Below are 24832 nucleotides of genomic sequence, written 5' to 3'. Positions count from 1 at the left end.
TGACTTGCCCGTGGTCACACAGCAGAGCTCGGATTAGAACCCAGGATCCTCGGATCACCAGACCCGTGCTCCTTCCACCAGGCGCACTGCTTCTCATGGTCTGATCACAGGAAGGAACGGGCTTAAATTGCAGCAGATGGAATTTAGGTAGGACCAGGGGAAGAATTTCCTGATCGCCAGGATTGTGAGACTTGGAAATACATTTGGGAGGTTGCCGGCAGTAGGGGAGTGGGCTTCTGGATCTCCCGGCTGCCCCCCAGGATCTGAACACAGGAAATCGGGGCAATTGCCGGTCACTTACCTACGATGTGGCACCCCAAACCATAATGCTTCCCCCATGCAGGCGGCAGCCTTAGAGACGGGCAAGGACACGACCCCTCCCCCAGGGTCCAGGGAGTTGGCGATCTCTCTCAGATTCTCCCTCGATCGACCTCTCTCCATGGATAATAATAATAATAATAATAATTGTGGTATTTGTTAAGTGCTCACTATGTGCCGAGCACTGAACTGAGGTACTGGAGTAGATACAAGAGGTTCAGGTAGGATACAAGAGGTTCAGGTGAGTCCTGTTCCACATGGGCTCACAGTCTAAACAGGAGGGAGAACATATAATTAAATCTCATTTTACGGATGAGGAAACTGAGGCCCAGAATAGTTAAGGGATTTGCCCGAGGCCACGCAGCAGACAAGAGGATACCCAGCGCTTAGTTCTACCCCACCGCTTAGTACAGTGCTTGACACACAGTAACCACGTAACAAACACCATAAAAAAAAAGAGGCAGAGAAGGATTAGAACCCAGATCCCCTGACTCCTGGGCCCAGGCTCGTTCCACTAGGCCACGCTTCTTCCCTCTGCCAGTGGTTTCTGATTGAAGGCTCCCCGTGGACCCACTCTGTGTCTTATGGCTGAGCCCAGCCCAGGGCTGCCCAAGAAGAAGACACTGACAGTGATGGTGCTTCCACTAAATCACTCGATCATTTATTTTATTGAGCGCTCACTTAGTGCACAGCACTGTACTGAGTGCCTGGGAGAGAACAATTTAACAGAGTTGGCAGACACATTCTGTGCTCACACAAGCCTACAGTCTAGTAGGCCTCCAGAAGACTTTCTCCCAAGCTGGGCAGAGCGCGCTGGGGGAGTCGGGGATTTGGTCTTTGCCTCAACTGAGTCCGCACAGGACTTAGGGCGTAGGTTAGGACTCCTAGGTCTGGAAAGGGACTAGATCAAAGGAGTCAAAACCATGAAGAGTTTGGACGGGACATGTGCAGAATCGTTGCACCCTAGGGCCCGTCCCAGTTAGCTGGGGGCGGGGAGGGTGGCCACTGAAGCCAGGTAGAGTGGCTAGATCATGGGCCTGGGAGTCAGAAGGACCTGGGTTCCAATCCCAACTCCGCCACTTGTCTGCTGTATGATCTTGGGAAGTCACTTCACTTCTCTGTGCCTCGGTTACCTCATCTGTAAAATGGGGATTAAGAGCGTGAGCCCCATGTGGGACAGGAACTGTGTCCAACCTGATTTGCTTGTATCCTTTTCAGAACTTAGTACAGTGCCAGGCACATAATAAGCAATTAACAAGCACCATTATTATCATTATTATTATTAATCTTTACGCCCAAAGGTGACATCACCAGAAGCAAAGTCCTCCTGAGGATGTGTGCGGGCCGAAAAGACCCCTGTGGGACCCCCCCCGAGGTCCACCTCCAATAGGCACGTGCAAAGACAGCCCTTTGTTCCCACTGCCGCATTGATCACCGGCATCGCTGATGGGCTTTCACTTAGTCAGTCGATCCTATTTATTGAGCACTTACTATGTGCTGAGCACTGTACTGACTCTTGGGAGAATACAATATAACAGACACATTCCCTGACCACAACGGGGCACAGCATCACGTTTATTGTTATATTGTATTCTCCCAAGCACTTAGTACGGTGCTCTGCACACAGTAAGCGCTAACTCGATACGATGGAACCAGTGTATGAATGAATGAATCTCAATCCTCTAGAAGCCCCCACCCCTAAAGAACCCCTCTTCTCCAGATAGTGGTTCCATCCTCCTCGGTTGCCTCCCGGGTCTTGGTGAAGGGGCCGAAGCCTTCCCTCTACCTCTTCCCCCTCCTTCTCCCCCACACCATCTTGCTTTCAGCTGGTCCCAGCAGCTAGTTAAGTTTATTTGACCATTATCCATTCTCCTCACGTGCCCCGGCTGGCGAAGCTGTGTGGAGCTGAGCATCACTTTAGTGCTGAGAGGAACCAACAACAGGAAGTAGCTGCTCACCCAGCTGGGAGCAGGGACTTGGCATTCATGCCCACGGGAAGCTGTGGAACCAGAGGGCTGGGATAGATTCAAAGATGAGCAGCCCAGGCAGGGTCACCAGAGAGAAAATTGGAGGTAGCGGTGGCTTTTATCAAGTGCTGATTGGATGCTGAGCACTGGGGTAGATGACGAGGTGAACGGATCGGACGGTCCCCGTCCCACGAGGGACTCGCTGTCCGTCCTGTCGCCCTGGACAGAGGTGAACCTGAGGCCCCTAGAGGTTAACCGACTTGTCCAGGAAGACTCAGCAGACCTGTGGCAGAATCTGAACTAGAACCCAAGGCCCCGGACTCCCCTTTCCCTGTTCTTTCCACTGGGCCACACCACCTGGCCTAGCTGAGGGGTCGGGGGTGAAGTGCTCCAAGCCGTTCCTCTTACCATTCTGGATCCTCTGTCATGGATGGACAGACGGAAGAACAGATCACCTGACTGCGGGTCCCCAAACGGCGTCCCTTGTACCGTGGCGTTGGCCAGCTCTGAACTCCGACCGCTCACCTGGCTTCCTCGCTTACGTCTCAGTGGGGGGTGGTCGGATGCCGGGGGCCGGTGTCGGACTCACATCCGCCCTCCCCGCGCCGTCCCCGAACCGGCCCCATCCCCGCATCTTAAACGAGACTTTCAGGGGCGGGGGTGGGGCGCAGAGGGGAGTGGCCCTGACCTTGAATTCAAAGACACCTCCCTCCATCCGCCTAGAAGAAAGTGTAACAAACTCTTCTAGAGGAGACCCGTGGGCGCAAAGGTTGAGGCTGACAAGCCGGAGGTCGAACTCGTCTCTGGAATTCTCGTGCGTGTCCCGTCCCCCGTCCCCTTCTCCCCGCCGACCCCCCCCCCCACACCCAGACCCCCTCCCCATCCCCTTCCCACTTCTGCGTTCATTCACCATCCACCCTCCTCTCCGTTTCCCTGGCAACGTTGAGTGCACATCCTGGAAAACTTTATCCGAAACCTGCTCCGGGCAGCTTTCCAAATCCATGCTAACCTGATTAGGTGTCTCTGGGGGCCCTGGCGGCTAATCCAATTAGGTAGCACTAATGGCAGCGAGGACTTTGGGTAGGCACAGAGCAGTAAAACATATTGTATACTTAGTGATAATTATACTTGCCTCTGTGTCATTGATTGATCGGCCGCCTCCCCTCCCCCTCTCTGTTTGTTTTGTCTTCGCGTCTGGAGCCAGCCATTCGGAGGAAGGAGAACGGCTGGTACGACGAGGAGCACCCGCTGGTCTTTCTTTTCCTGGGCTCATCCGGAATAGGTAACGGGCGGCTCGGCCCCTCGGCTCAGGGCGGCCCGGTGCCCTCTCCGCCCGCGCGGGCTCACGCGCGGCCCCCGGTCTGGACGGGGACGGCAGCAGGGCGGTTGCGGCCCCCTGACTTCTCCGGGGCCAGACGTCTTGACCCCCGGCAGGAGCCTGTCCTCAGAGAGAAAGTTGGCTCCGGACCAGATCCACTTCCCACCGGTGGAGGGTCCCAGGCAGAGCTGGGCCTGAACTCGTTCTGGCAAAGAAAATATGGGAGTGGGTTAGTCCCCGCCCCGGCCCCTGGGGATAGAGGGGGGCAAGATGATGGCCTGGCTGGTCGTGCGTGACCCGCGTGTTTGGACCCCAGCTGCTCGGGGCTGCCACAGGTGGGGTTTCTGGTCAGCGACCCTCCTCACCAGCCTCCCAGCGGAAAGGGCAGAACCCCCTTCCGCTGGCTGTCTCTCGGCCGGGGGATCCCCCGAAAGGCTGCTGCCTTTGGGGCCTGGGGTGCGGAGTGTGGAGAGCCCCTCAGTCCCGCCCCGACCCGGCCTCCTGCTGGCTCTGAAGGGCCTGGAGCAGCGGGAGCCAGAGGGGGAGTCGAGGCTTCCCTGGTGGCTTAGTCCCCGCCACATCCAGCACCTGCCGGGACTGGTGGCAGTCAGTTACCGTGACCACCTCCAGGTCTCCCCTGAGGTTCTCGTCCCCTCAGGGGGGCCTAGGTGACACCGCCGAACGTCGGCCTTCTGTCCTCAACCCCCAGCAACGCACAGCACACAGTGAAGGATACATTGCCCGGCCCCCCCCCCACCCAGGCCTGGCTTTCCTCCACCCACACCTCCTGCCCTCCTGCCTTCCGGCCGCGCAGCTCTCACGGGCAATTGTGATATGACAGGAGTTGGTCTCAGCGCCAGATATAGGGGTGCCACCAGAGTCAGGCCAGGGTTCTGCCCACCCAGCCCAGTGTCCTGGCTCCAGGAAGTTGGGAATCGGCGAGCTGAGGATGCATTGGGGTTGGGGGGCATGGGGAGGGCATGTCTGCGGAAGCAGTAACTGAGCTTTGCCAGGGGCCGCTCGGCCGATAAATGAAAAAGGAAAGGCGCCACTCACGACCGGTTCTCGGGAACATGGTCCCCTTGGGCATGCCGCAAGTTCTGTTCCTGCAGCTGCTGCTGTCACCGCCCTGCCACCCCAACCCGCTGTGGTGAGGCATCCCCTTCACTCCCAAAATCAGCACCCCCACACGGCACAGATGTTCTCACCGTAACCGCTGCCTCTCTTCCCTTTTCCAGGCAAAACAGAGCTGGCCAAGCAGGCAGCCAAGTACATGCACAAGGATGGCAAAAAGGTACAGCCCCCAAAACGGGCCACACCCCCGCTTCCCCATCCCTGCCCGGGACCCTCAGTTCCCCCTGATGCCGTCCCACGGGGGGGTCCCCAGCTGGGGCCACCTCATTCTGCACCCTCGGCGAAGCAACAGATTGCCATGACCTCCCACCCCACCATCCCAGCAGGGACCCCACCTCCCCAGACCCCACCTCCCCACCTAGCCTCCCACACTCGGAGGACCCACAGCCTGGCTTTTGCCAGGCTCTGCCCCTCAGGTCCCAGAAGCTCCTGAATCTGGGCCGCCGCTGGCAGTGCCAGCCCGCAGACAGACCCTGAAAGCCAGAGATCCTCCTGGGTAGGCGGGGAGAGAGGGAAAATGCTCCGAATTACTCCCATCACAACGAGAGACCCGGGGCTAGAGACTAATCAATGAATCCGATCGTTCGACTGATGAATAGTATTTTATTGAGCATCGACTGTGGGTGGAGCTTTGCACTGGGCACTGGAAAATGCAGTAGAATTAGTAGGAATGATCCCTACCCATGAGGAGCTTACAATCTAGCAAGGGAGACAGACAGTACTTACTGATAGGAGGAAGCAGTGGAGTATCCAGGTGGGGACATAAGTAGGTGAGGCTAGTGATAAAGCGGCAGTTACGGAAATATAAAGATGGGAGATTAGAAATTAATTGGGGGAGGCCACCTGAAGGAAATGTGATTGTAGAAAGCCTTTGAAGATATGGAGAACCGTGTTCTATGGATGTGAGATTATACTCTCTCTGCTGCGTAGTACAGTCCTCTGTACATAGCAGGCACTCAATAAATCATTTATTGATTGATTGGGAGGGAGTTCTGGGCAACAGAGGAGAATGGGGGAAACATGAGCACGAGGTTAGTGTTGGAGCAATGAAAACAAGGCCCAGTGAGTAGTTTGGCTGAAGAGGAACGAAGTGTGTTAGTTGGGGTTTAGTGGGAGAAGGGAGTGGATAAGGAGGAAATACCGGTACAGATACCTGTAAATTTTTTTAAAAAGGAAGGGAGAAGGCTGATTGAGTGCCTTAAAGCCAACAGTCAAGAGTTTCTGCTTGCTGAGGAGAGGAATGGTGCACCGTTGGAGAATTTTGAGGAGTGGGGAGACAGGATTAGAACGATATTTTTAGAAAAATGATGCGGGACTAGAGAGGGGAGAGACTGGGGGATCAGTGAGTCGGTCAACCCGGTATGTGACAGGTGACCGGACCAAGTGGGTGGATGTTTGGACGGAGAGGAAATGACTGATTCTGGAAATACTGGAGAGGAAAAACTGACAGAATTTGGGGAACAGACTGAATGTCAGGGTTGAGTGGGAGGGGTCAAGGATAGTGCCATGGTTACAGACTTAAGAAACATGGAAGATGGTGGTGTTAATCAGTCAATCGATGATATTTATTGAGTGCCTCCTGTTTACAGAGCACTATACTAAGCCCTCGTGAAAGTACAGTGCAACAGAGTTGGTGAACACAATCCCTTCCCACAAGGAACTTGCGGTCTAGAGGGAGAGATAAATATTAAAATGAATTACAGAGAGAGGAAACAGTAAATTATAAGGCTATTAATGATGCTGTAGGGCAGGGATGAGTATCAGAGTGCTTAAGGGGTGTGCAGCCAAGTGCATAGTTGACACTGAGGGAAGGGCAGATGGGGAAATGAGGGCTTAGTCAGGGAAGGCCTCGTAGAGGAGATGTGATTTTCGGGGGGTTTTGATGGTGAGGAGAGTGGTGGTCTGTTGGAAATGAAGGGGAAGGGAGCTCCAGGTCAGTGGCATGGGATCAGCAGCAGGGTAGATTAGCTCGAGGTACAGAAAGACATTGGTGTTAGAGGAGCGAAGGTGTGGATTTATTTTTTTAATGGTATTTGTGAAGAGCTTACTGTGTGTGAAACACTGTTTTTAACATTGGGGTAGATATGAGTTCATCAGGTTGGCTATAGTCCCTGTGAGCTATGGGGCTCACAGTCTAAATTGAATTACAGTAGGAGATCAACAAGATAAGGAAGGAGAGAGAGTACACCTTAAAGCCGATACTAAGGAGTTATATGATGCAGCGTGGCTCAGTGGAAAGAGCCCGGGCTTGGGAGTCAGAGGTCATGGGTTCGAATCCCGGTTCTGCCACGTGGCGGCTGTGTGACTGTGGGCAGGTCACTTAACTTCTCTGTGCCGCAGTTACCTCATCTGTAAAATGGGGATTAACCGTGAGCCTCACGTGGGACAACGTGATTACCCTGTATCTCCCCCAGCGCTTAGAACGGTGCTTGGCACATAGTAAGCGCTTAACAAATACCAACATTATTAACGTTATTATTATGATGTTGTCTACGGTGATGGTGAAGTTGCAGCGAAGAGAGGATTTGGGAGGGAAGAAGAGGAGTTCAGTTTTGGATATACTGAGTTTGAGGTTCTGGCAGCATATTCAGGTAGAGTTGGGCCGGAGGCTGGCGGAAATGCGAGACTGCAGAGGAGAGAGGTCAAGGCCGGAGAGGGAGATTAGGGCGTCATCCGTGTAGTGGTGGTAGTCAAAGCCTTGGGAGCAGATGAGCTGCCCGAGGGAGTGAATGTAAAGTGAGAAGAGCCTAGAAGAGGGAAACCTCTCATCAGGGGATGGAAAGCAGTGAAAAGGAATTAGAGAAGCATCGCCGCCTGGTGAAAAGAGCACAGGCCTGGGAGGCAGAGGTCCTGGGTTTCCGGCTCTGCCGCTTGCTAGCTGTGTGACCTCGGACAAGACGCTAACTTCTCTGTGGCTCGGTTTCCTCACCTGTAAAATGGGGACTCAATACCTGTCGTCCTTCCCTCTTAGACTATGAGCCCCATGTGGGACAGAAATTGTGTGCTTGATCTGTGTATGCTATATCTTTAAAATAACAAATACCGCAATTATTATTTTTATTGTTACTAGTAATAACCACAGTTCGAAAGGCCACCTGGTCTAGTGGAAAGACCACAGGACTGGATATCAGGAGACCCTAGCACTTAGTCCTTGTCACATAGCAAGCACTTGTACAAGGAAGAGCCAAGAGACTGTGATGGAGCGTAATAATAATTGTGGTATTAGTTAAGTTTTTACTGTGGGTCAAGCAGTGTGCTGAATTTTGGGTTGGGTTTCCCTGTCCCATGTAAGGCTCACAGTCTAAAGGGAAGGAAGATAAGGATATGTACCCTCTTTTTACAGGGGAGGAAATGGAGATGCAGAAAATTAAGTGAGTGGCCCAAGGTTGCACAACAGACAAATGGCAGAGCCAGGATTAGAACGGAGGTCCTCCAGTAACCAGTCTTGTGAAGTAGAGAAGTGGCATGGCACAGGCCTAGGAGTCAGAAGGTCATGGCTTCTGACTCCAGCTCTGCCATTTGTCTGCTGTATGACCTTGAGTAAGTCACTTCACTTCTCTATGCTTCAGTTACCTCATCTGCAACATGGGGATTGAGACTCTGGACCCCACATGGGACCGGAACTGTGTCCAACTAGATTTGCTTTTATCCACCCCAGCACTTAGTACAGCTCCTGGCATGTAGTAAGCACTTAACAAATACCATTATTATCATTATTATTATTATTATCATCATCATTAGACCACGTCATCAAGAGAGGGTGGAGTGAGAAACCCTGAAGTTAGACAGGAGAAGAGGGTGATAAACCAGGGAGGAAGAGGGAGGGGAAGGCCTCTGGTGAGCAGCTCGTTTAGAAACAAGATGGGAGAGGTGGCCTGTTGCCTGCCCCCCTTTACACTCCCCCCTCACAAGCCCCCCATCCCCTCAAGCTTCCCCACTGTCTGGGGCCCCGTGAGAACCAGTGCTTTCTGGGGCTGAAGCACGGCCCCTAGATATGGGTTATTCATTCACCTCTGCCCACCTGACCCCACCCAGCTTCAAGAATCCACACCTGGGCAGACTCGGGCTCCCTTTACCCTCCGGCCCCATAGCCGGCCCTGACTGTTGGCCAAGGCTGAGCTCGAGTGGTGTTGGACAGACAACATCCCAGGAAATAGTCTGTCCTCTCCTCCTCCTCCTTCTCCTCCCCCTTCTCTTCCTCCTCCTCTCTCTCCACTAACAGGGCTCCCAAGTTAAAACCCATTTCCCAGCCTCTCTCCAGCCCCAGATCTCTTCCTGTCTCCGCCTCAGTGGAACTCAAACTGAATGAACTCAGAAAGGGTGTATGTCATGTTAATATTAAAGTCCATGCACACACACACACACACACACACACACACACACACACACACAGAGATACACACACAAACACGCACAAACACACACACACACACACCGTCCCTCGACGTAATTAATCAGTTTGGCAGCGACTGAAACAATTAGTATGCTGGAAAGGGGTCATAAACTATCGAGACTATTAGGGCAGATGCAGTTACGGGCAGGAACCGACTGATTAGGGATGAAGAATCCTTGATGGTTTAATTTTCATACTGTCAGAAAGGTTAATATTGAATTACGAATTATAATCCCCTTATCCGGTCTGTCTTAATATGTCTTAATATGGGCTCTAAGGAGAATTAAAATATCTGCTGATTTGCTGATACAGAGGTTGGGATATTAAGAGCTGATTGAAGGGGGGAAGACCGTGTGTCTGTGCGAGCTGAGCGTTGACCCCTCGGTGGGGGATCCAGAGGGCGAGCAGCTTCCGACCTGACCAGCTCGGTCCCCTCAGGGCCCCCTCTGGCCCGTCCCCCATCCCCTGGGGATGCGTTTTAGGTGACTTTCTGCCCAAGAGAAATCTCCTTGTTTCTCTCTATGGGGACCAGTACTCTGGTGTCCAGGACAAAGTCTGTTGATCGAACACCGTTAGTCATCGGGATCTAGAAGCAAGCCGTGGTCGGATTAGGGCCCCTGCCCTGTCTGAATGCCGCCTTGGACTTGGTCTGAAATCAGGGAAGGAAGAGCGGGTGAGGAGATAGGAGTCAAAGGATCAAGAGCATCCCGAACAAGGAACATCCCAGCCTGAGACCTGGAGCTGGGGTCCGTGGGGCCGCTTCTTCACTTCCCTCCCTTCAGGAAACCATGGGCTGGGCACGAATAGGAGTGTGGCCTGCAGTGCGTGGCAGGGACCGGCTGGTGTAATCAGTCAGTCGCTGATTGCAGAGCACTGTACTAAGCGGTTGGGAGAGTAAAATGCAACAGAGTCGATAGAACCGTTTCCTGCCCACAATGAGTTTACAGTCCAGAGCATAAGAGGCCGCCAAAACGTGCTCAGATAACAGGTCTTCATGGTGCACCCACAGGGCTCCTAGAAGCGTTCCGGACGCCTGAAACAAAACTGTGGGGTGCTGAGTTGGCCCACAGGCAGATCGCTCTAATTGTCCATGTGTCACAGAAGAGAAAGTCCAGGCCAAAGAAGGCCGACTGCCCCCTGATCCCTGTGCGGAGCCAGGGCCCCAGGGATAGGGCTCTGTCTCCCTGGTTTGTCCCCTCTTCTCCTGGAAACACCATTTAACCTTGACTTCAATGACACTGCATTGACACCGTTCCCTCCTGATTCTCCTCCTCTCTCTCTCTGACCACTCCTTCTGAGGCTCTTTCATAGGCTTCTCCCCTGCCTTCCACCCCTAACAGTGGGGGTCCCTCAAGGCTCAGTTCTGGGTCCCTTTATCTCCTCCATCTTCACCCCCTTGGGGAGCTCATCTGCTCCCCCAGTTTGATGTACCACCTCTGTGTAGAAGGAGCTCCAGGAGGTCTGCCCTCAGTGGCAGGGCCAGCACAGAAACATGGGGACTATGGCTTCTCCGCAGGAGGACCAGAAAAACGCTCTGGGCATGTCACCCCCCTCCTCAAAAACCTGCGGCGGTTGCCTAACAACCTTTGCATGAAGCAAAAACCTCTCACTGTTGGCTTCAAAACTGTCCATCCCCTTGCCCCCTCGTACCTCACCTCCCTTCTCTCCTTCTCCAGCCCAGCCCGCACACTCTGTTCCTCTGCAGCCGCTAACCTCACGGTCCCTCGTTCTCACCTGTCCTGCCGTCGGCCCCTGGCCCACGTCCTACCTCTGGCCTGGAATGCCCTTCCTCCTCCCATCTGCCAAACTAGCTCTCTTCCCCCCTTCAAAACCCTACTGAGAGCCCACCTCCTCCAGGAAGCCTTCCCAGACTGAGCCCCCCTTCTGCTCCTCCTCCCCTCCCCATTACCCCGATTTCCACCCTCTGCTCTACCCCCTTCCCCGCCCCACAGCACTTGTGTATATTTGTACATATTTATTATTCTATTTATTAATGGTGTGTATATATAGCTATAATTCTGTTTATCTATTTTGATGCTATTGATGCCTGTGTACTTGTTTTGTTTTGTTGTCTGTCTCCCCCTTCTAGACTGTGAGCCCATTGTTGTGTAGGGATTGTCTCTATCTGTTGCCAAATTGTACTTTCCAAGTGCTTAGTACAGTGCTCTGCACACAGTAAGCGCTCAATAAATTCGATTGAATGAATGAATGAACATTGATGTCAGCTCAGGCCAGGGAGACGTGGAACGGGGACGGGGTCCGAGACGCGACGGGAGACACACAGACCTGTGACATCTTTCCACCTTTAGCGAGGGGTGCCGGAGGCTGGCCCAACCAGAGTGTCATGGGCAGTTGGACCTGCCCAGCTCCTAGATGGACAGTGCCCATCCCCGCTCCCACTGAGCCCAGAGGGGCAGAGAAGAGCCAGGGAGAGGGAGCCTCCACCCCCACCCCTAAACTATCTCCCCCTCTAGACTGTGAGCTTGTTGTGGGCAGGGATGTGTACGTTTATTGTTTTATTGTGCTTTGGGCCCAGTAAGCGCTCAATAAATACGATTGAATGAATGAACTGCAAACCCTTCGGTGGGCCAAGTTCTGCCTGCCGTCTGACCGGATGCCCGCTCCCCTCTCTTCACCTTCCCAGCAGGCTCTGACCCCCCCCCACACACACACACCCCCGGCTTTTGGGCACATCGGGCCCGCTGCCGTCCACACGCTTCATCGCGGCTCATTTCTCCGCAGGGCTTCATCCGACTGGACATGTCCGAGTTCCAGGAAAGGCACGAGGTGAGTAAATCAATCAGCCGGGCGTGTGGGAGCTGGAATCTGAATCAAATTAGAAATTCAGGTGAGTGGTGTGACATTTCCCGGCTGCCTGGTCTCTCTCTCTGCCTTTCTCCCTGTGTCTCTCTTCATCTGCTTCACCTTCTCGCTCTCTTCAACTGTCTCACCCCCCCTCTGCATCCGTGTCCTTCTCTGTCTGCCTCACTCTGTCTCTCCCCATCTGCCTCTCTCTCTTTGTCACTCTCTCACTGACTGTTCTTTTTATAAAGGTGATCTGGGTTCCATTCTGAGATTTTTCCTTGTGACCGATCCCGTCTTTATGTCTGAGAGTCCCGCCACCAGGGACCAGCTCTGGAAAGCCCCAGGTTTGGCATGGAAATTTCCATCCAGAAACTGGCCAGCGGGGAGACTGGTTCCGGCTCCACCCCCCGGGGACGCTGAGTTCCCCGCGGTGATGATGACGTGGGCGCCGCCCCTATACACGGCTCCCTCCTTCCCTTGCTTCCCTCTGTTGATTTCCCGTGATCCTCCTTCCTGCAGGTGGCCAAGTTCATCGGCTCCCCCCCCCGGCTACATCGGCCACGATGAAGGCGGCCAGCTGACCAAGAAGCTGAAGCAGTGCCCCAACGCTGTGGTGCTCTTCGATGAGGTGGATAAAGCACACCCCGACGTCCTCACCATCATGCTGCAGCTGTTTGATGAGGTCAGGAAGGGGCTGGCACAGAACAGGAGGGCCCGGGGCCAGTAGTCACGACCTAGCCACGCTGCTTTTCAGCTAAGATATGCCTGCCTCGGCCGTGGCAACCAAGCCGGGCTGTTCCATGATGATGATAATAATGATGGTATTTGTTAAGCGCTTATTTGTGCCAAACACCGTTCCATGGATTCTGGATTCTAGAAGAGCGGCGAAACGGCTGTACGGTCCTGTGGGGCTCACTTCATAATAACGATAAGTGTTTCTGCTAAGCACTTACTATGGGTCAAGTGCTGTACTAAGCGCTGGGGTAGATATAATCAGAGAGTAAGACACAGTCCCTGTCCTACCTGGGGCTCACAGTTCAAGAGGGAGGGACAACAGGTGTTGAATCCCCGTTTTTGCAGATGAGGAAACTGAGACTCAGACAAGTGAAGCGACTTGCCCAAGGTCACAGAACAGGCAAGGGGGGAAGCTGAGTTTAGGACCCAGGTCTCCTGACTCCCATGCCCGGGATCTTCCTACTAGGCCTTGTTGCATCTCTGAAAGCTTCCCATGGTAGAGTCGGCGTGGGTCAGCTTTCCCATACCCTCCTCCAGTCTGCCCACCGGGATCCTGGGTTCGGCCCGGTTACCGAATCGATGAAGTTTCCCTTCCGGGTTAAGGATGGGCGAGCCCTGTTTAGAATCCGCACAGAGGGACTGATGTTGGTCGTTGGGGTTTACCCGGAACCACCGGCATTCTCTGGTCCCGGAGGTTAGGTGTGTCCCTGCCGGGGCCTGGGGAGCTACCGCTGACTTGGCGAGATGGGGGTGCAGCATGCTGGGGCTGTCCGTATAAATATGACCATCTGCAGGACCCATCTTTTTTTGATTTCCTTGTGATATTTATTAAGCACCTACTTTGTGCCAGGCCCTGTTCTAAGCACTGGGGTAGATACAAACTAATGGGATTGGACACACTCCCCGCCCCATAAGGGGCTCATAATCTTAATGCCCATTTTACAATTGAGATAAAAAAAGCAAAACGACCCGTCCAAGGTCACCCAGTACACAAGTGGAAGAGCCGGGATTAAAGCTCAGGTTCTTCTGATTCCCAGGCCCATGCTCTGTTCACTAGGCTACGCTGCTTCTCTGCTTCTCATCTGCTCTATCCACTAGGCTACGCTGCTACTCTGCTTTTCATCTGTGGCCAAAGCACCTCCTAGGGCCGATGCTGGCCCGAAGCCCTGGAGCCCGGCAGACGGTTGCCAAGGTATCCCCCGGGCTCTTTGGCACCGGTCACGTTAGCCAGCTATTTTTCACGATTCCCTCTGGACCTCTCCACCTCAAGGAACCCCGTGGGTGGGTCAGTGGTTAGAAACTGACAGTGCTGATGGCGTAGCCCCTGCGGGCTTCCCCCTACTCGAAGAGCCAGAAAGAGAACCCGGGTCTCTAGGCTCCCAGAACTTGCTTTTCCCACTGGGCCGACGGCAAGGCCGTTTAATTGCCGGGCGTTTCTCCGTGGTCCACGAGCGGTTTATCCCCTTGGATTATCCTTGGCTGATTTCCCAACTCTTCCCAGCTGTCCTCTCTCTAACTTTCCATGCTGTGACAGCTTTCACCAAAATACTGGCTGATTCCAGTGTCCCTCCCCCTTACACCCATATCCTTGGAGCCATTCCTGTCTCCCGTTTGGGGTGGAAATGCTCCTTGTATTTGTAATGTTCTCCCTTGTTCTAGATTATCTCCGCCTATCCCCTCCCTCTCTCCTCCATTAGCCCCTCCTTCCCCACTGCTTTCAAGCATACCCAGGCCTCCCCATCTCCTAAAGAAACCATCCCTTGACCTCACGGCTCCCTCCAGTTATCACCCCATCTCCCTCCTACCATTCTCTCCCTTAACTCCTCCAGTGAGTTGTCTGCATTCGCTGCCTCCCCTCCGCTCCTCCAACTCCCATCTCGCCCCAAAACACTTATGTAAATATTCTTATACTCTATTTCTCCTATCCGTAATTTATTTTAATGTCTGTCTCCCCTGTAGACTGTAAACTCCTTCTGGGCAGGGATTGTATCTACCAACTCTGTGGTGTTGGGCCGTGTCCCAAGAACTTAGCACAGTGCTGTGAATACAGTAAGTGCTCAGTAAGTACCATTGAATGATTGGCTGATTGATTGGCATAGCGGCCCGAGAGCTGGAAGGGGACCTACTCCCGGAGAGGTCATTTCCACACGGACCATGGTCTCCCCAGTGGGGCTTTGGGCAGGTTGGGCAGTGGTAACGTGCACCCTGCCCACCTGCCTGGGAGCCGGAAGGAGACCGGAGGCAAAGCCAGGGAGGCTGCCTCGACTGTCACCCACCCGCCCCGGGCAAGAGGAGGAGAATGGCGTGGCCACAGCCGCTTTCCTCCCCCTCACCGGGGCTGACCAGTCCGTGTCCCCCCGGTCCCCGAGCCTCGGGAACGGGAGCCTCTGCCTCCCTCCCTCCCTCGGGCCCACCCGACAGGCCGGCAGCCTCGCCGGAGATCCACTGGGGACGAGGACCCAGAGGAGATGCAGCGTGAGCCTTGCCGGGCTGCCCGGTGAGGATCAGCCAACCGTGGATCCGGGCCCCCCCATGGGCCCTGGCTGGGCAGCGGCCCAGTGTTCGTTCAGCCCTGTGGGGTTGTCCGTCCCCGGTGGAGCTCTGGCCCTCCCCCAGGCTGCCTGGGCAGGAGCTCCTCTTACTGGGGCTCCAGGACCCAGAGCCGGGGCAACCCCAAAAGTGGCAGCAGGAGTAGCGTGGGGTGAAGGAGAGGGAAGAGGATGGAGGCGGAGGTGGAAGCACTTCAGTACAGAAAAGAGTGCCTTCCTCTTCCTTCCCCTTTTCCTCCTCCTCCCTCTCCCTTCCCCTCATGTCCTCTCAATATGCTCCTCTTTTGAAACTCCCCCCCTTATGCCCCTCCCACCTAATCTCCCATCATCATCATCGATGATATTTATTGAGTGCTTAGTGAGTGCAGAGCACTGTACTAAGCACTAGGGAGAGTTCAGAAACAAAGTTGGTAGATACATGCCCTGCCCAGAGGGAGCTCCCATTCCTGCCTAGGATTGAACAGGTGCTGAAAGCCGATTTAATAATAATAATAATAGTACTGGTTAAGCGCCTACTATGTGCCAAGCACTGTTCTAAGCACTGGGGTAGATACAAAGTAGTCAGGTTGTCCCTCATGGGGCTCACGGTGTTAATCCCCATTTTACAGATGAGGTAACTGAGGCACAGAGAAGTTAAGTGACTTGCCCAAAGTCACACACCTGACAAGTGGTGAAGCAGGGATTAGAACCCACAACCTCTGACTCCCCAGCCTGTACTCCATCGACTAAGCCATGCTGCCCGTCACCAGGAAGATGCTGATGTCCTTTGAGGGGAATCAGTCGATCATTCATTCAGTCGTGGTACTGAGTGCTTGGGAGAGGACGGTACAATATAGTAAAATTGGTAAATAGGATCCCTACCTTGAGTCTACTAGGGGGGTTGGAGTATAAATTTCAGAGAAGGGAAAGGGTAGAGTATAAGGGTATGTACAAAAACGCTGTGGGGCTGGTGGTGGGTTGAGTGTCAAAGTGCCTAAGAGGTGCCCAGATGCCTAGGCGATAGGGAACGTTTCTGCCCGTACTGCCGTATCGTGACAGAACGTAGGCATATCGTGTCTTCTGTCCCAAGCGCATAGTACTATTCTCTACACACAGTGAGTGCTCCATGGGTGTGACTGATTGACACAGAGGGGAGGACGAATAAATGGAGAAGTAAGGAGAAAGTCAGGGAAAACCTCTTGGAGGAGATGATTTGAGTAGGGCTTTGAAGATGAGGACAGTGGTGGTGTGTCAGATGTTAAGGGGGAGGCAGGGCAAGGGGAAGGAGCAGAGGGTTCCCCCCGTTGTTTTTACCCCTCATCAGCTCCAATCCATCCTTCCCGACCTATTGGTGAAAAGGGAGTTGTGGCCTATCCAACTCATCACCCAGGAGCCCAAGGCCCGGTAGGGCAGAGAGTAATAATGAAAATTATTATTATTATTGTACTTGTTAAGCACTTACTATGTGCCAGGCACTGTACTTAGCGCTGGGGTGGTTACAAGCGAATCAATTTGGACACAGTCCGTGTCCCACCTGGGGCTCACAGAGTCAATCCCCATTTTACGGATGAGGTAACAGGCCCAGAGAAGTAAAGTGACTTGCCCAAGATCCCACACTAGACAATTGGCAGATCTAGGATTAGAACCCATGACCTTCTGACTCCCAGTCCCGTGCACTATGCCCTACGCCATGCTGCTTCTCAAAAGAAAGAAAGATGGGGCAGACCTCCAGATATCCCACATTCTCCTGGAGAGGTAGAGTCAGCCCTGGCACCGGGGTTTTGCTGGGAAAGCGGTGGGTCTGGGAAGATGCCGCCGGATTGGATAGATGAGGCCGGTCAGGAGCCAGGGAAGCCTCCGGGAGGAGGAAGAGGCAGGGGGAAGCCACAGGGTAGTTTCAGGTTCAAGGAAGAGGTGGGTGGGAACCTGTACAGGGAGGCCTGGCCCCATCGCCCATCTCTAGCCCATCTCGCTACTAGGTTGCCCTGCCCTGGGGTGGAAGGAGGCTCCCGACCACCGCACACAGCTGCCCCTGCATGGTAGGTAGGCAGAGGGACCAGCCAGCCCTTCTCTGGGCGAGCTGCAACCAGGAAGGGGTTATTGATGGTGTCTCTCGGGTCCCCGCTGGGCGGCCCGTCCCCAGCCCGCCCTCCGAGGAAACAAACTCTGCCGTGTGTTGCTAATAAAACTTTCCCCTTTTTTTCTTTTCAGGATTAATAACGCAATTTTTCCTTGCATAGATCATTGCTGCAGCGGCTAAATGTGAAATCAATTCCTGAAGCGCACGTTTGACAGGGCAATAACCTAAATGTTAATCTCAAGCACCCAAGCAGGATTTGTGTCGTCGCACGCCGGGTGGCTGCCTGAGCCGGGGCCGCGATCGCCTGGGGACGCGGGCGTCTGCTTTTTTTGATTCGACTACCCGAGAGAACAAGGGCCCGGAAAGGTCCCCGCTTTAGGCTCGGCGGGGGCGGCGAGGGTCCCGGAGAGATCCCTGGAAACCCACTTTCTAAAAGTCTCCAGATACAGCGGATCTCTCCCCCACAGCCCCCGACTCGCCCGAGCCCAGTTCCCCCCGGGCCGGCCTCCAGGTGAAGCCTCTGGCCTTCTGTGGCTCCCGTCGTCGATCCAGATGGCCCGGCACTTGCCCTGCCCCTCCCGATCAATCAGTCGGTCAGTCGTTTCTACTGTGTGCAGAGCACTGTATCAAGCAACAAGTACAATGGAGTGAGCAGACGTGATCCTGCCCCCAAGAGCTCAATCTAGTGGAGAGACAGATGAAGGAAAAGAGGGCATGTACGGGCCTTGGGCTTCCCCCACATGTGTCTCTAGGTCCCCGGGGAGACGGGGAGGAGCGACGACACCCACGCCCGTGGCCAGAGCCAGTCCGTCCGGGGTCACAATTCCTTCCTTCGCCCGAGTGCCGGCTTCGGTCCTTAACTCTCCAAGCCCGATTCCCAAGTCCCACCCTCCCTGATCTTCGGCAACTGCAAAACTGGGGAATCCCCAGCCCGAAATGGATCTTCCAGACTGCCTTGGCCCCCTCTCCTATTTCGCGTTATCCGCTCGTGGTGTCATTTGCTCCACTCTCTCCTGCCTGGAGCGGATGGGTGACCAGCTTCAACCGCAGCCTCACCTTCAAGGCGGGGTGAAGCAGGGACGCCCCGCCACCCTCCAGCTTCAGTCACTCAGTTGTTGCTCCGATCCTGTGTTTTTTCACGACGGCAGAGGTTCGGGGGCCCTGTGGGCCCCAAGGGGGCACTCCGGCCCGTCGCCTCCATCCCTGACATTCCCTTTGTCCGCTGCAGGGCAGGTTGACCGACGGGAAGGGGAAGACCATCGACTGCAAGGACGCCATCTTCATCATGACGTCCAACGTGGCCAGCGACGAGATCGCTCAGCACGCCCTGCAGCTCCGGCAGGAAGCGCTGGAGCTGAGCCGCAACAGGATTGCCGAGAACCTAGGTGCTGGGATGGGGCATGGGGAGGGGGCGGGGCTGGACAGGCCATCCGGGATTTGGGCTCTGAGGAAGATGCCTTGTACTATGGATGGGTGTGTGCGTGTGTGGGTGTGTGTGTCCCGTCTTCCCCATCAGCCTCCCAAGGACCCAGACTGTGTCTTCTCCCTCCATGCTTCCCCCACCCATCACGCCCAGGCCTGGGCTCTGCCCTCCGGCTGCTTTCACCTCCCCTGTGTGGCATCATCTGTTGTGGGAATTGGCTGTTCTTATACCCCCTTCCCCGGTGCGGGTCACTGACAGTTGACCATAGGATGATTTTATGCCCTTGAGAAAGGCCGAATCGAGGGAGTCCTACCCTGGTCTCCCTCAAGTCTGTGTTCTCCGCTGAAGAGAGGGAGGGCATTCCCATCTCAAGCACCGTGGAAACCAAGGCAGCAGCCCAGACTGCTCTTTGGCGAGACATCGCGTCCTTACTCCTTCAGTGGCCTCCACCTCCTTGGGGATGGTGGCACAGGGGTGACCAGACCTCTTCTTCCCTTTCCCCCCCAGCCCCCTGACTGACTTTCGCCCCTCCTCTGGGACTTGCTGGATATTAGTTCGCTTGCCTGCAGCCCATCATCCTTCCAGTGAGGCAGCAAGGCCCAATGGCTGTACAGTGTGCGGGCAGCAGACCCCCGGTCGGAGCCCTTGGGTGTGGGCTCGGACTTGGGGGCAGAGAAGGAGAAGACACAATCCCTGCCTTCCAGGGGCTGATGGAGTGGTGGGACAGACAGGAACTGTGCACAAAAACACATACATACAAAAAACCTGCCCCCAAACCCTCAAACGGACACACAACTCAAGAATGTCAGTGAGTGATGATGATGATCTCTCTCACACACACACAGAATTCTGCTAGAACACATGTCCCACGTGGGACAGGGACTGCATCCAACCTGATTTGCTTAGTAGAGTGCCTGGCACACAGTAAGCACGTAACAGATACCAGAATTATTATTATGTCTTCATTCCCTGGTTTGGATGTAGCACAGTGGAAGGCTCGGGGAATGTTCTTTCCAGGACACGCGTCTGTTCTGTTATATTCCGATCCTCAAGTTGGTGAGAAGCAGTGTGGCTAAGTGGATAGAGCATGGGTCTGGGAGTCAGAAGGACCTGGGTTCTAATCCTGGCTCTGCCTGTTGTCTGCGGTATGACCTCGGGCGATCCACTTCACTTCTCTGGGCCTCAGTTACCTCATCTGGAAATGGGGGTTAAGAGTGTCAGCCCCGTGTCAGACGTGAACTGTGTCCAACATGATTAACTTGTATCTACCCCAGGGCTTAGTATAGTGCTTGGCAAACAGTAGCGCTTAACGAGTACCATAATTATTATCGTTATTATCATTATTAAAACCAGCTATAGTATGGGAAGAGATGATTGTCATGGTGTGTGTTGGTCCGAGGTCAATGTTGTTAAGCTCCCAAATGGCCCCTCTCTTGGCCTTTCCATTCAGGGCCCTGAGCAACACTTTGTATTTCTGTATTATAATACTGTATTAAATACTGTAGAGGTGCAGAAGCACAAGACGTAGGCAGGCTGAAGAGCTTGCTGGTAGCTGTGAGACATAGCAAAAACATACGAATTTGTAGCTAAAAAAAAAAATGGTCATCCCCGCTGACCTCTCCAAAACTACTTCCTAACCCGTTCGTTCCCACTCAATCAAGGGTTACTAAAACGTGCTTTTCCCAGAAGCCGAGGTTGTTCAAGACCCCTGCCCCAGGGAACTGGGGGCCGCTGGGTGTTTTGTCATTCCTGCTCCAAGACAAGGCTCGCGGTGGTGTCTGCGGGTGCCTGTGGGGTTGATAAGGCCAGTGAGGGACCCTCGGTCCCGACCGGAGTGAGCACACATGGACGCTTGTGCGGACACACGGACTCTCCTTGGTTGCGCGGTTGTGCTCGGTATTTATGGTGCTTGGCAGTTTTTCCCTTGCCTCTTTGTCTCACAGTCTTCTCAGAGCATCTGAGACGGTCAGAATGGTCCGAGCCTTTCTGGGTCACGCACACACGCCCCCCCCCCACCCCCCCCACCCCACACCCATACACATGTGCACACACCTAAAAGAAGAATGGTGCTATCTGTTAAGGGCTTACCCTGTGTCAAATACTGTTCTAAATGCTGGGGTAGATACAATTTAATCAGGTTGGGCACAATCCCTCTTCCACATGGGGGGGGGGGGGGGGGGCGCAGAGTCTTAATATCCATTTTAGAGATGAGGTAACTGAGGCCCAGAGAAGTGAAGTGACTTACCCAAGGTCACACAGCAGACCAGTAGAGGAGCCAGGACTAGAACCCTAGTCCTTCTAACTCCCAGGCCCATGCTCTGTGCACTAGGCCATGCGCACATACATAACGGAAGCAGCGTGGCTCAGTGGAAAGAGCACGGGCTTGGAAGTCAGAGGTCATGGGTTCAAATCCCGGCTCCGTCACTTGTCAGCTTTGTGACTGTGGGCAAGTCACTTAACTTCTCTGTGCCTCAGTTACCTCCTCTGTAAAATGGGGATTAAGACTGTGAGCCTCACGTGGGACAACCTGATTACCCTGTATCTACCCCAGTGCTTAGAACAGTGCTTTGCACATAATAAGCGCTCAACAAATGCCAACATTATTATTATTATTGTTATTATTTATACACAATCACCCCCACACTAACCTTCAGCACTCTATGGTCTGCCGCACGGGAGGGTGGGACGGGAAGACTCTCCCTCTGTCGCCAGGTTGAACCTGCTCCCTCCTCCCTTTGTCCAGGAGATGTCCAGAACAGCGACAAGATCACCATCTCAAAGAATTTCAAGGAGACAGTGATCCGCCCAATCCTGAAGGTACCCGCTGACTCTCGCCTGCCTTCTAGAGGACCCCGGGCCCCGCCCTCCCGCCCTCTGCAGACTCACAGACACACGCACTCACACTTACATATTTAAACATACTGGGCCCTGGAGTCCCTGCCCCGGAACAGAGCCTGCTCCCTGGAGACCGGTGGGCTCTGCCCAGAGAGCGGGGGGGCCTGCTGCGGGTGGGCTGTGGGGGAAGTGGGCTGAGCCCCTGGGGTGGGGGGGTGAGGGGAGGACTGGTCCTGTGAGCTGGGTGGATCTCGCTGCCTCACAGAACGGAGGCCGCCACCCTTCCTTCTCCCCATCTCCACCAGGCTCATTTCCGACGGGACGAGTTTCTCGGCAGGATCAATGAAATTGTCTACTTCCTGCCCTTCTGCCACTCAGAGCTCATCCAGCTGGTCAACAAGGAGCTCAACTTCTGGGCCAAGAGGGTAGGAGGCCCGGGACAGAGCGGGAGGCTGGGACAGGACGGGAGGGGAGTAGAGGAAGCGGGAAGGTTTGATACCCAGGGAACCATAGGACAGATCCCCGGAGGCAGAGCTGATTCCTTGATGTTCTCTGTGTGTGTATGTCTCTCTCTCATCCCTGCTGAGCTTCTTACTGTGTGTTGGTCTCTGTGCAACCCACCTTCCACTCCCTCCCCAACAGGCCAAGCAGAGACACAACATCACACTGCTGTGGGACCGGGAGGTGGCGGACGTTTTGGTGGATGGCTACAATGTGCACTACGGAGCCCGCTCCATCAAACATGAGGTGCGTGCCCTCTGGCTCCTCCTGCGGGGTAGTGAGTGGGCATCTGCCTGGGGCCATAAAGGCATCGACTGAGCCTCATGCGGAGGGGACCCCCTTGGAGGGGGGCGGTCACACCCCAACCCTCAAGGAGTTTTCACAGACTCCAGGGAGTGAGAGAGCTCCCTCTTCCTCCTCTGACCATATTCCTGCTCCCTGGGCGAGGGCCCGCCCTTGATTGTGCCTCTAGGGGAAGGGGGCTGAAATGACCTCCAGGACTTTCCCATCCTTGAGTTTAAGGATTTCCCTGGTGTTGATTTTCCTACAACTCTCCATTTTCCATCCAGGGGGATGGGCCACGACAAGATTTCTAAACTCTTCCCCCAACCCGTTCTAACCCTGCGATCGGATGCCCAGAGCCCACCTGCATGGCACCGCATTGAGCGGCTGTGGCCTCAGAATCCCACCCCCAGCTGGCTTGTGATGCGCCCCCATCCACCCCAAGCCAGGATGGGACCTCTGGGGCCTCTCAAGGACAAGGAATCTCATAACACCTGGTTGTCAAGTTCTAGGAAATGTCTCAGTCCTGATTTTTTTTAAGTGGTATTTGTTAAACACTTGATATGCGCCAGGCACTGTACTAAGCACTGTGATGAATATCAGGATGGACAGAGTCCTCAACCACATAGGGCTCACAGTCTTAAACCCCATTTTATAGGTGAGGTAACTTGGGTACGGAGAGGTGAAGCGACTTGCCCGAGGTCACACAGCAGACGAGTGGCAGGGCTGAGATGAGAACCCAGGTCCCCTGACTCCCGGGCCCATGTCCTTTCCACAAGGCCACACTGCTTTGCCCAGATTTCCAATCTAAGGATTGCAGTTTCCCTCCATGCAGTGGAGCTGGTTAGTTGATTGTGGAGGAGCTGAGCTTTCCAAACGCTCAAGCCTCGGACATGCAGGGGGAGGGGAGAAGCTCGGGAGAGAGAGAGAAAGGAAGGAAAGAGCAAGAAAGGAAGGAAAGAAAAAAAAGAAGGGAAGAGAGAGGAAGAAAGAAGGAGAGAGAGTGAAAGAAAGAGACAGAGGAGAACGAGAAAGGAAGAAGAAAGAAATCAGCTAGGCCCAAATGCTACTGCCCAGAGGTGTACTTGTCTATGGGCTTTCAGCCCCAACAGGCTGCTACAGGTGGCCAAGCAAGGTTACTTACAGAGTTTGAGGGGATGTCCTCAATCAGTCAACTAATCAGTGATATTTATTGAGCACTTACTATGTGCAAAATCACCGTATTAGGCACTTCAGAGAGAAGAACAGAATTAGCAGACCCATTCCCTGCTAATGAGCTAACAGTCAAAGGGGGGAGACAGACATTAATATGAATAAAAAAGTAATTTATAATATAAAATTTAAAGATATGCACACCAGTGTTGTGGGGTTGGGGGTCACAGATCCAAGACCATAGATGACGCAGAAGGGAGGAGTTGGGGAAAAGAGGGCTTAATCAGAGTGCCTTTCAGCAGGCAAGAAAAGAGAGAGTTCCCTCTCCTGAATTTAAAACCCTATGACCCACTTGCTAACTGGGTTCGCCAGTGACAAGAGGTGTGAGGATAAATCTCCAACCGAGGCTGCCTGTCATAAGAGGGGAGTTGGTTCCCGTTACCCTGTCCGACTCCACAGCCCATGCCCCTCCTCCCTGCATTCCCAGAGGGCCCTTCGGGCAGGTGGAACAGGGCGGTCTGGGCAGCAGGGACCCGAGGGCACCCCGGACCACCGAGAGGGTACCCTGGGGTGAGCTGGGTCAATCTGGGAAGGCTTTCCGGAGATGGCAGGCGTCGCTCGGGGATTGGAGGGAGCCCTCGCTCAGGCGGGACCGACGGAGGCCCACGATGACGGAGAATGCGGCTCTTCCCCGGGGCAGGTGGAGCGGCGCGTGGTGAACCAGTTGGCGGCCGCCTACGAGCAAGACCTGCTGCCGGGAGGCTGCACCCTGCGCATCACCGTCGAGGACTCGGACAAGCAGCTCCTCAAGGCCCAGGACCAGCCCGCCTCCTCGCAGGACAGGAGGACCCCCACGCTGCGGCTGGAGATCGTCGACAAGAACAGCAAGGGCCGCAAACTGGACATCCGGGGGCCCCTGCCCACCCCCGACAGAGTGTCCTCCACCCTATAGGGCCAGGAACGGGGTGGGCCACGCAATCCCACCCCCACCCCCAGCCGGCCGGTCTGTGTCGGCAGCACATAATAAACGCCCGAGCGGCCAAGCGGAGAAAGTCCCCCGCAGCATCTCTGCCGGCTTGGACCCACGGAGGGAGGAGGGGGAGACGGGGCAAGGGGAAGGATGGGGCGGGGGGCAGACAGATTTGGCGGGACTACCACGGGGGGGGATTCACACCCCTGTCCCAGGTCAGGGGAACAGACGCTACCCCCCTCAGGCCCCTTTGACCCCATCGTGGTTGGAGTGCCCAGTCACTCAGCCAATCCCGCCCAAGGGAAGAGGCCGGCCACCGGTACCCCTCAACCCGAGCAGGCAGTCCCCGGGGGCTCAGGTGCCCCTGGCGTCCACACCAGACCCGGGTGGA

At 54.7% G+C, this 24832-nt stretch overlaps 1 protein-coding gene across 1 annotated transcript in view; it reads left to right on the top strand.

Moving 5' to 3' along the window:
• Window positions 1–24524, top strand: part of CLPB (caseinolytic mitochondrial matrix peptidase chaperone subunit B) — a 124539-nt gene extending 100015 nt beyond the window's left edge. Inside the window, 10 exon segments of the mRNA XM_029058060.2 lie at window positions 3490–3567; window positions 4842–4897; window positions 11873–11917; window positions 12455–12475; window positions 12477–12617; window positions 18507–18663; window positions 21445–21518; window positions 21842–21961; window positions 22179–22283; window positions 24172–24524. Of these exon segments, the coding sequence (XP_028913893.1) occupies window positions 3490–3567; window positions 4842–4897; window positions 11873–11917; window positions 12455–12475; window positions 12477–12617; window positions 18507–18663; window positions 21445–21518; window positions 21842–21961; window positions 22179–22283; window positions 24172–24423 (1049 nt within the window). The 3' untranslated portion in view covers window positions 24424–24524.
• The last annotated feature ends 308 nt before the right edge of the window (window positions 24525–24832 follow it).

The sequence above is a fragment of the Ornithorhynchus anatinus genome, chromosome 2, assembly GCF_004115215.2.
Source record: "Ornithorhynchus anatinus isolate Pmale09 chromosome 2, mOrnAna1.pri.v4, whole genome shotgun sequence".
Taxonomy (NCBI): Eukaryota; Metazoa; Chordata; class Mammalia; order Monotremata; family Ornithorhynchidae; genus Ornithorhynchus; species Ornithorhynchus anatinus.
The sequence above is the reverse complement of the archived record's forward strand: the minus strand, read 5'-3'. Positions and strand labels throughout refer to the sequence as shown.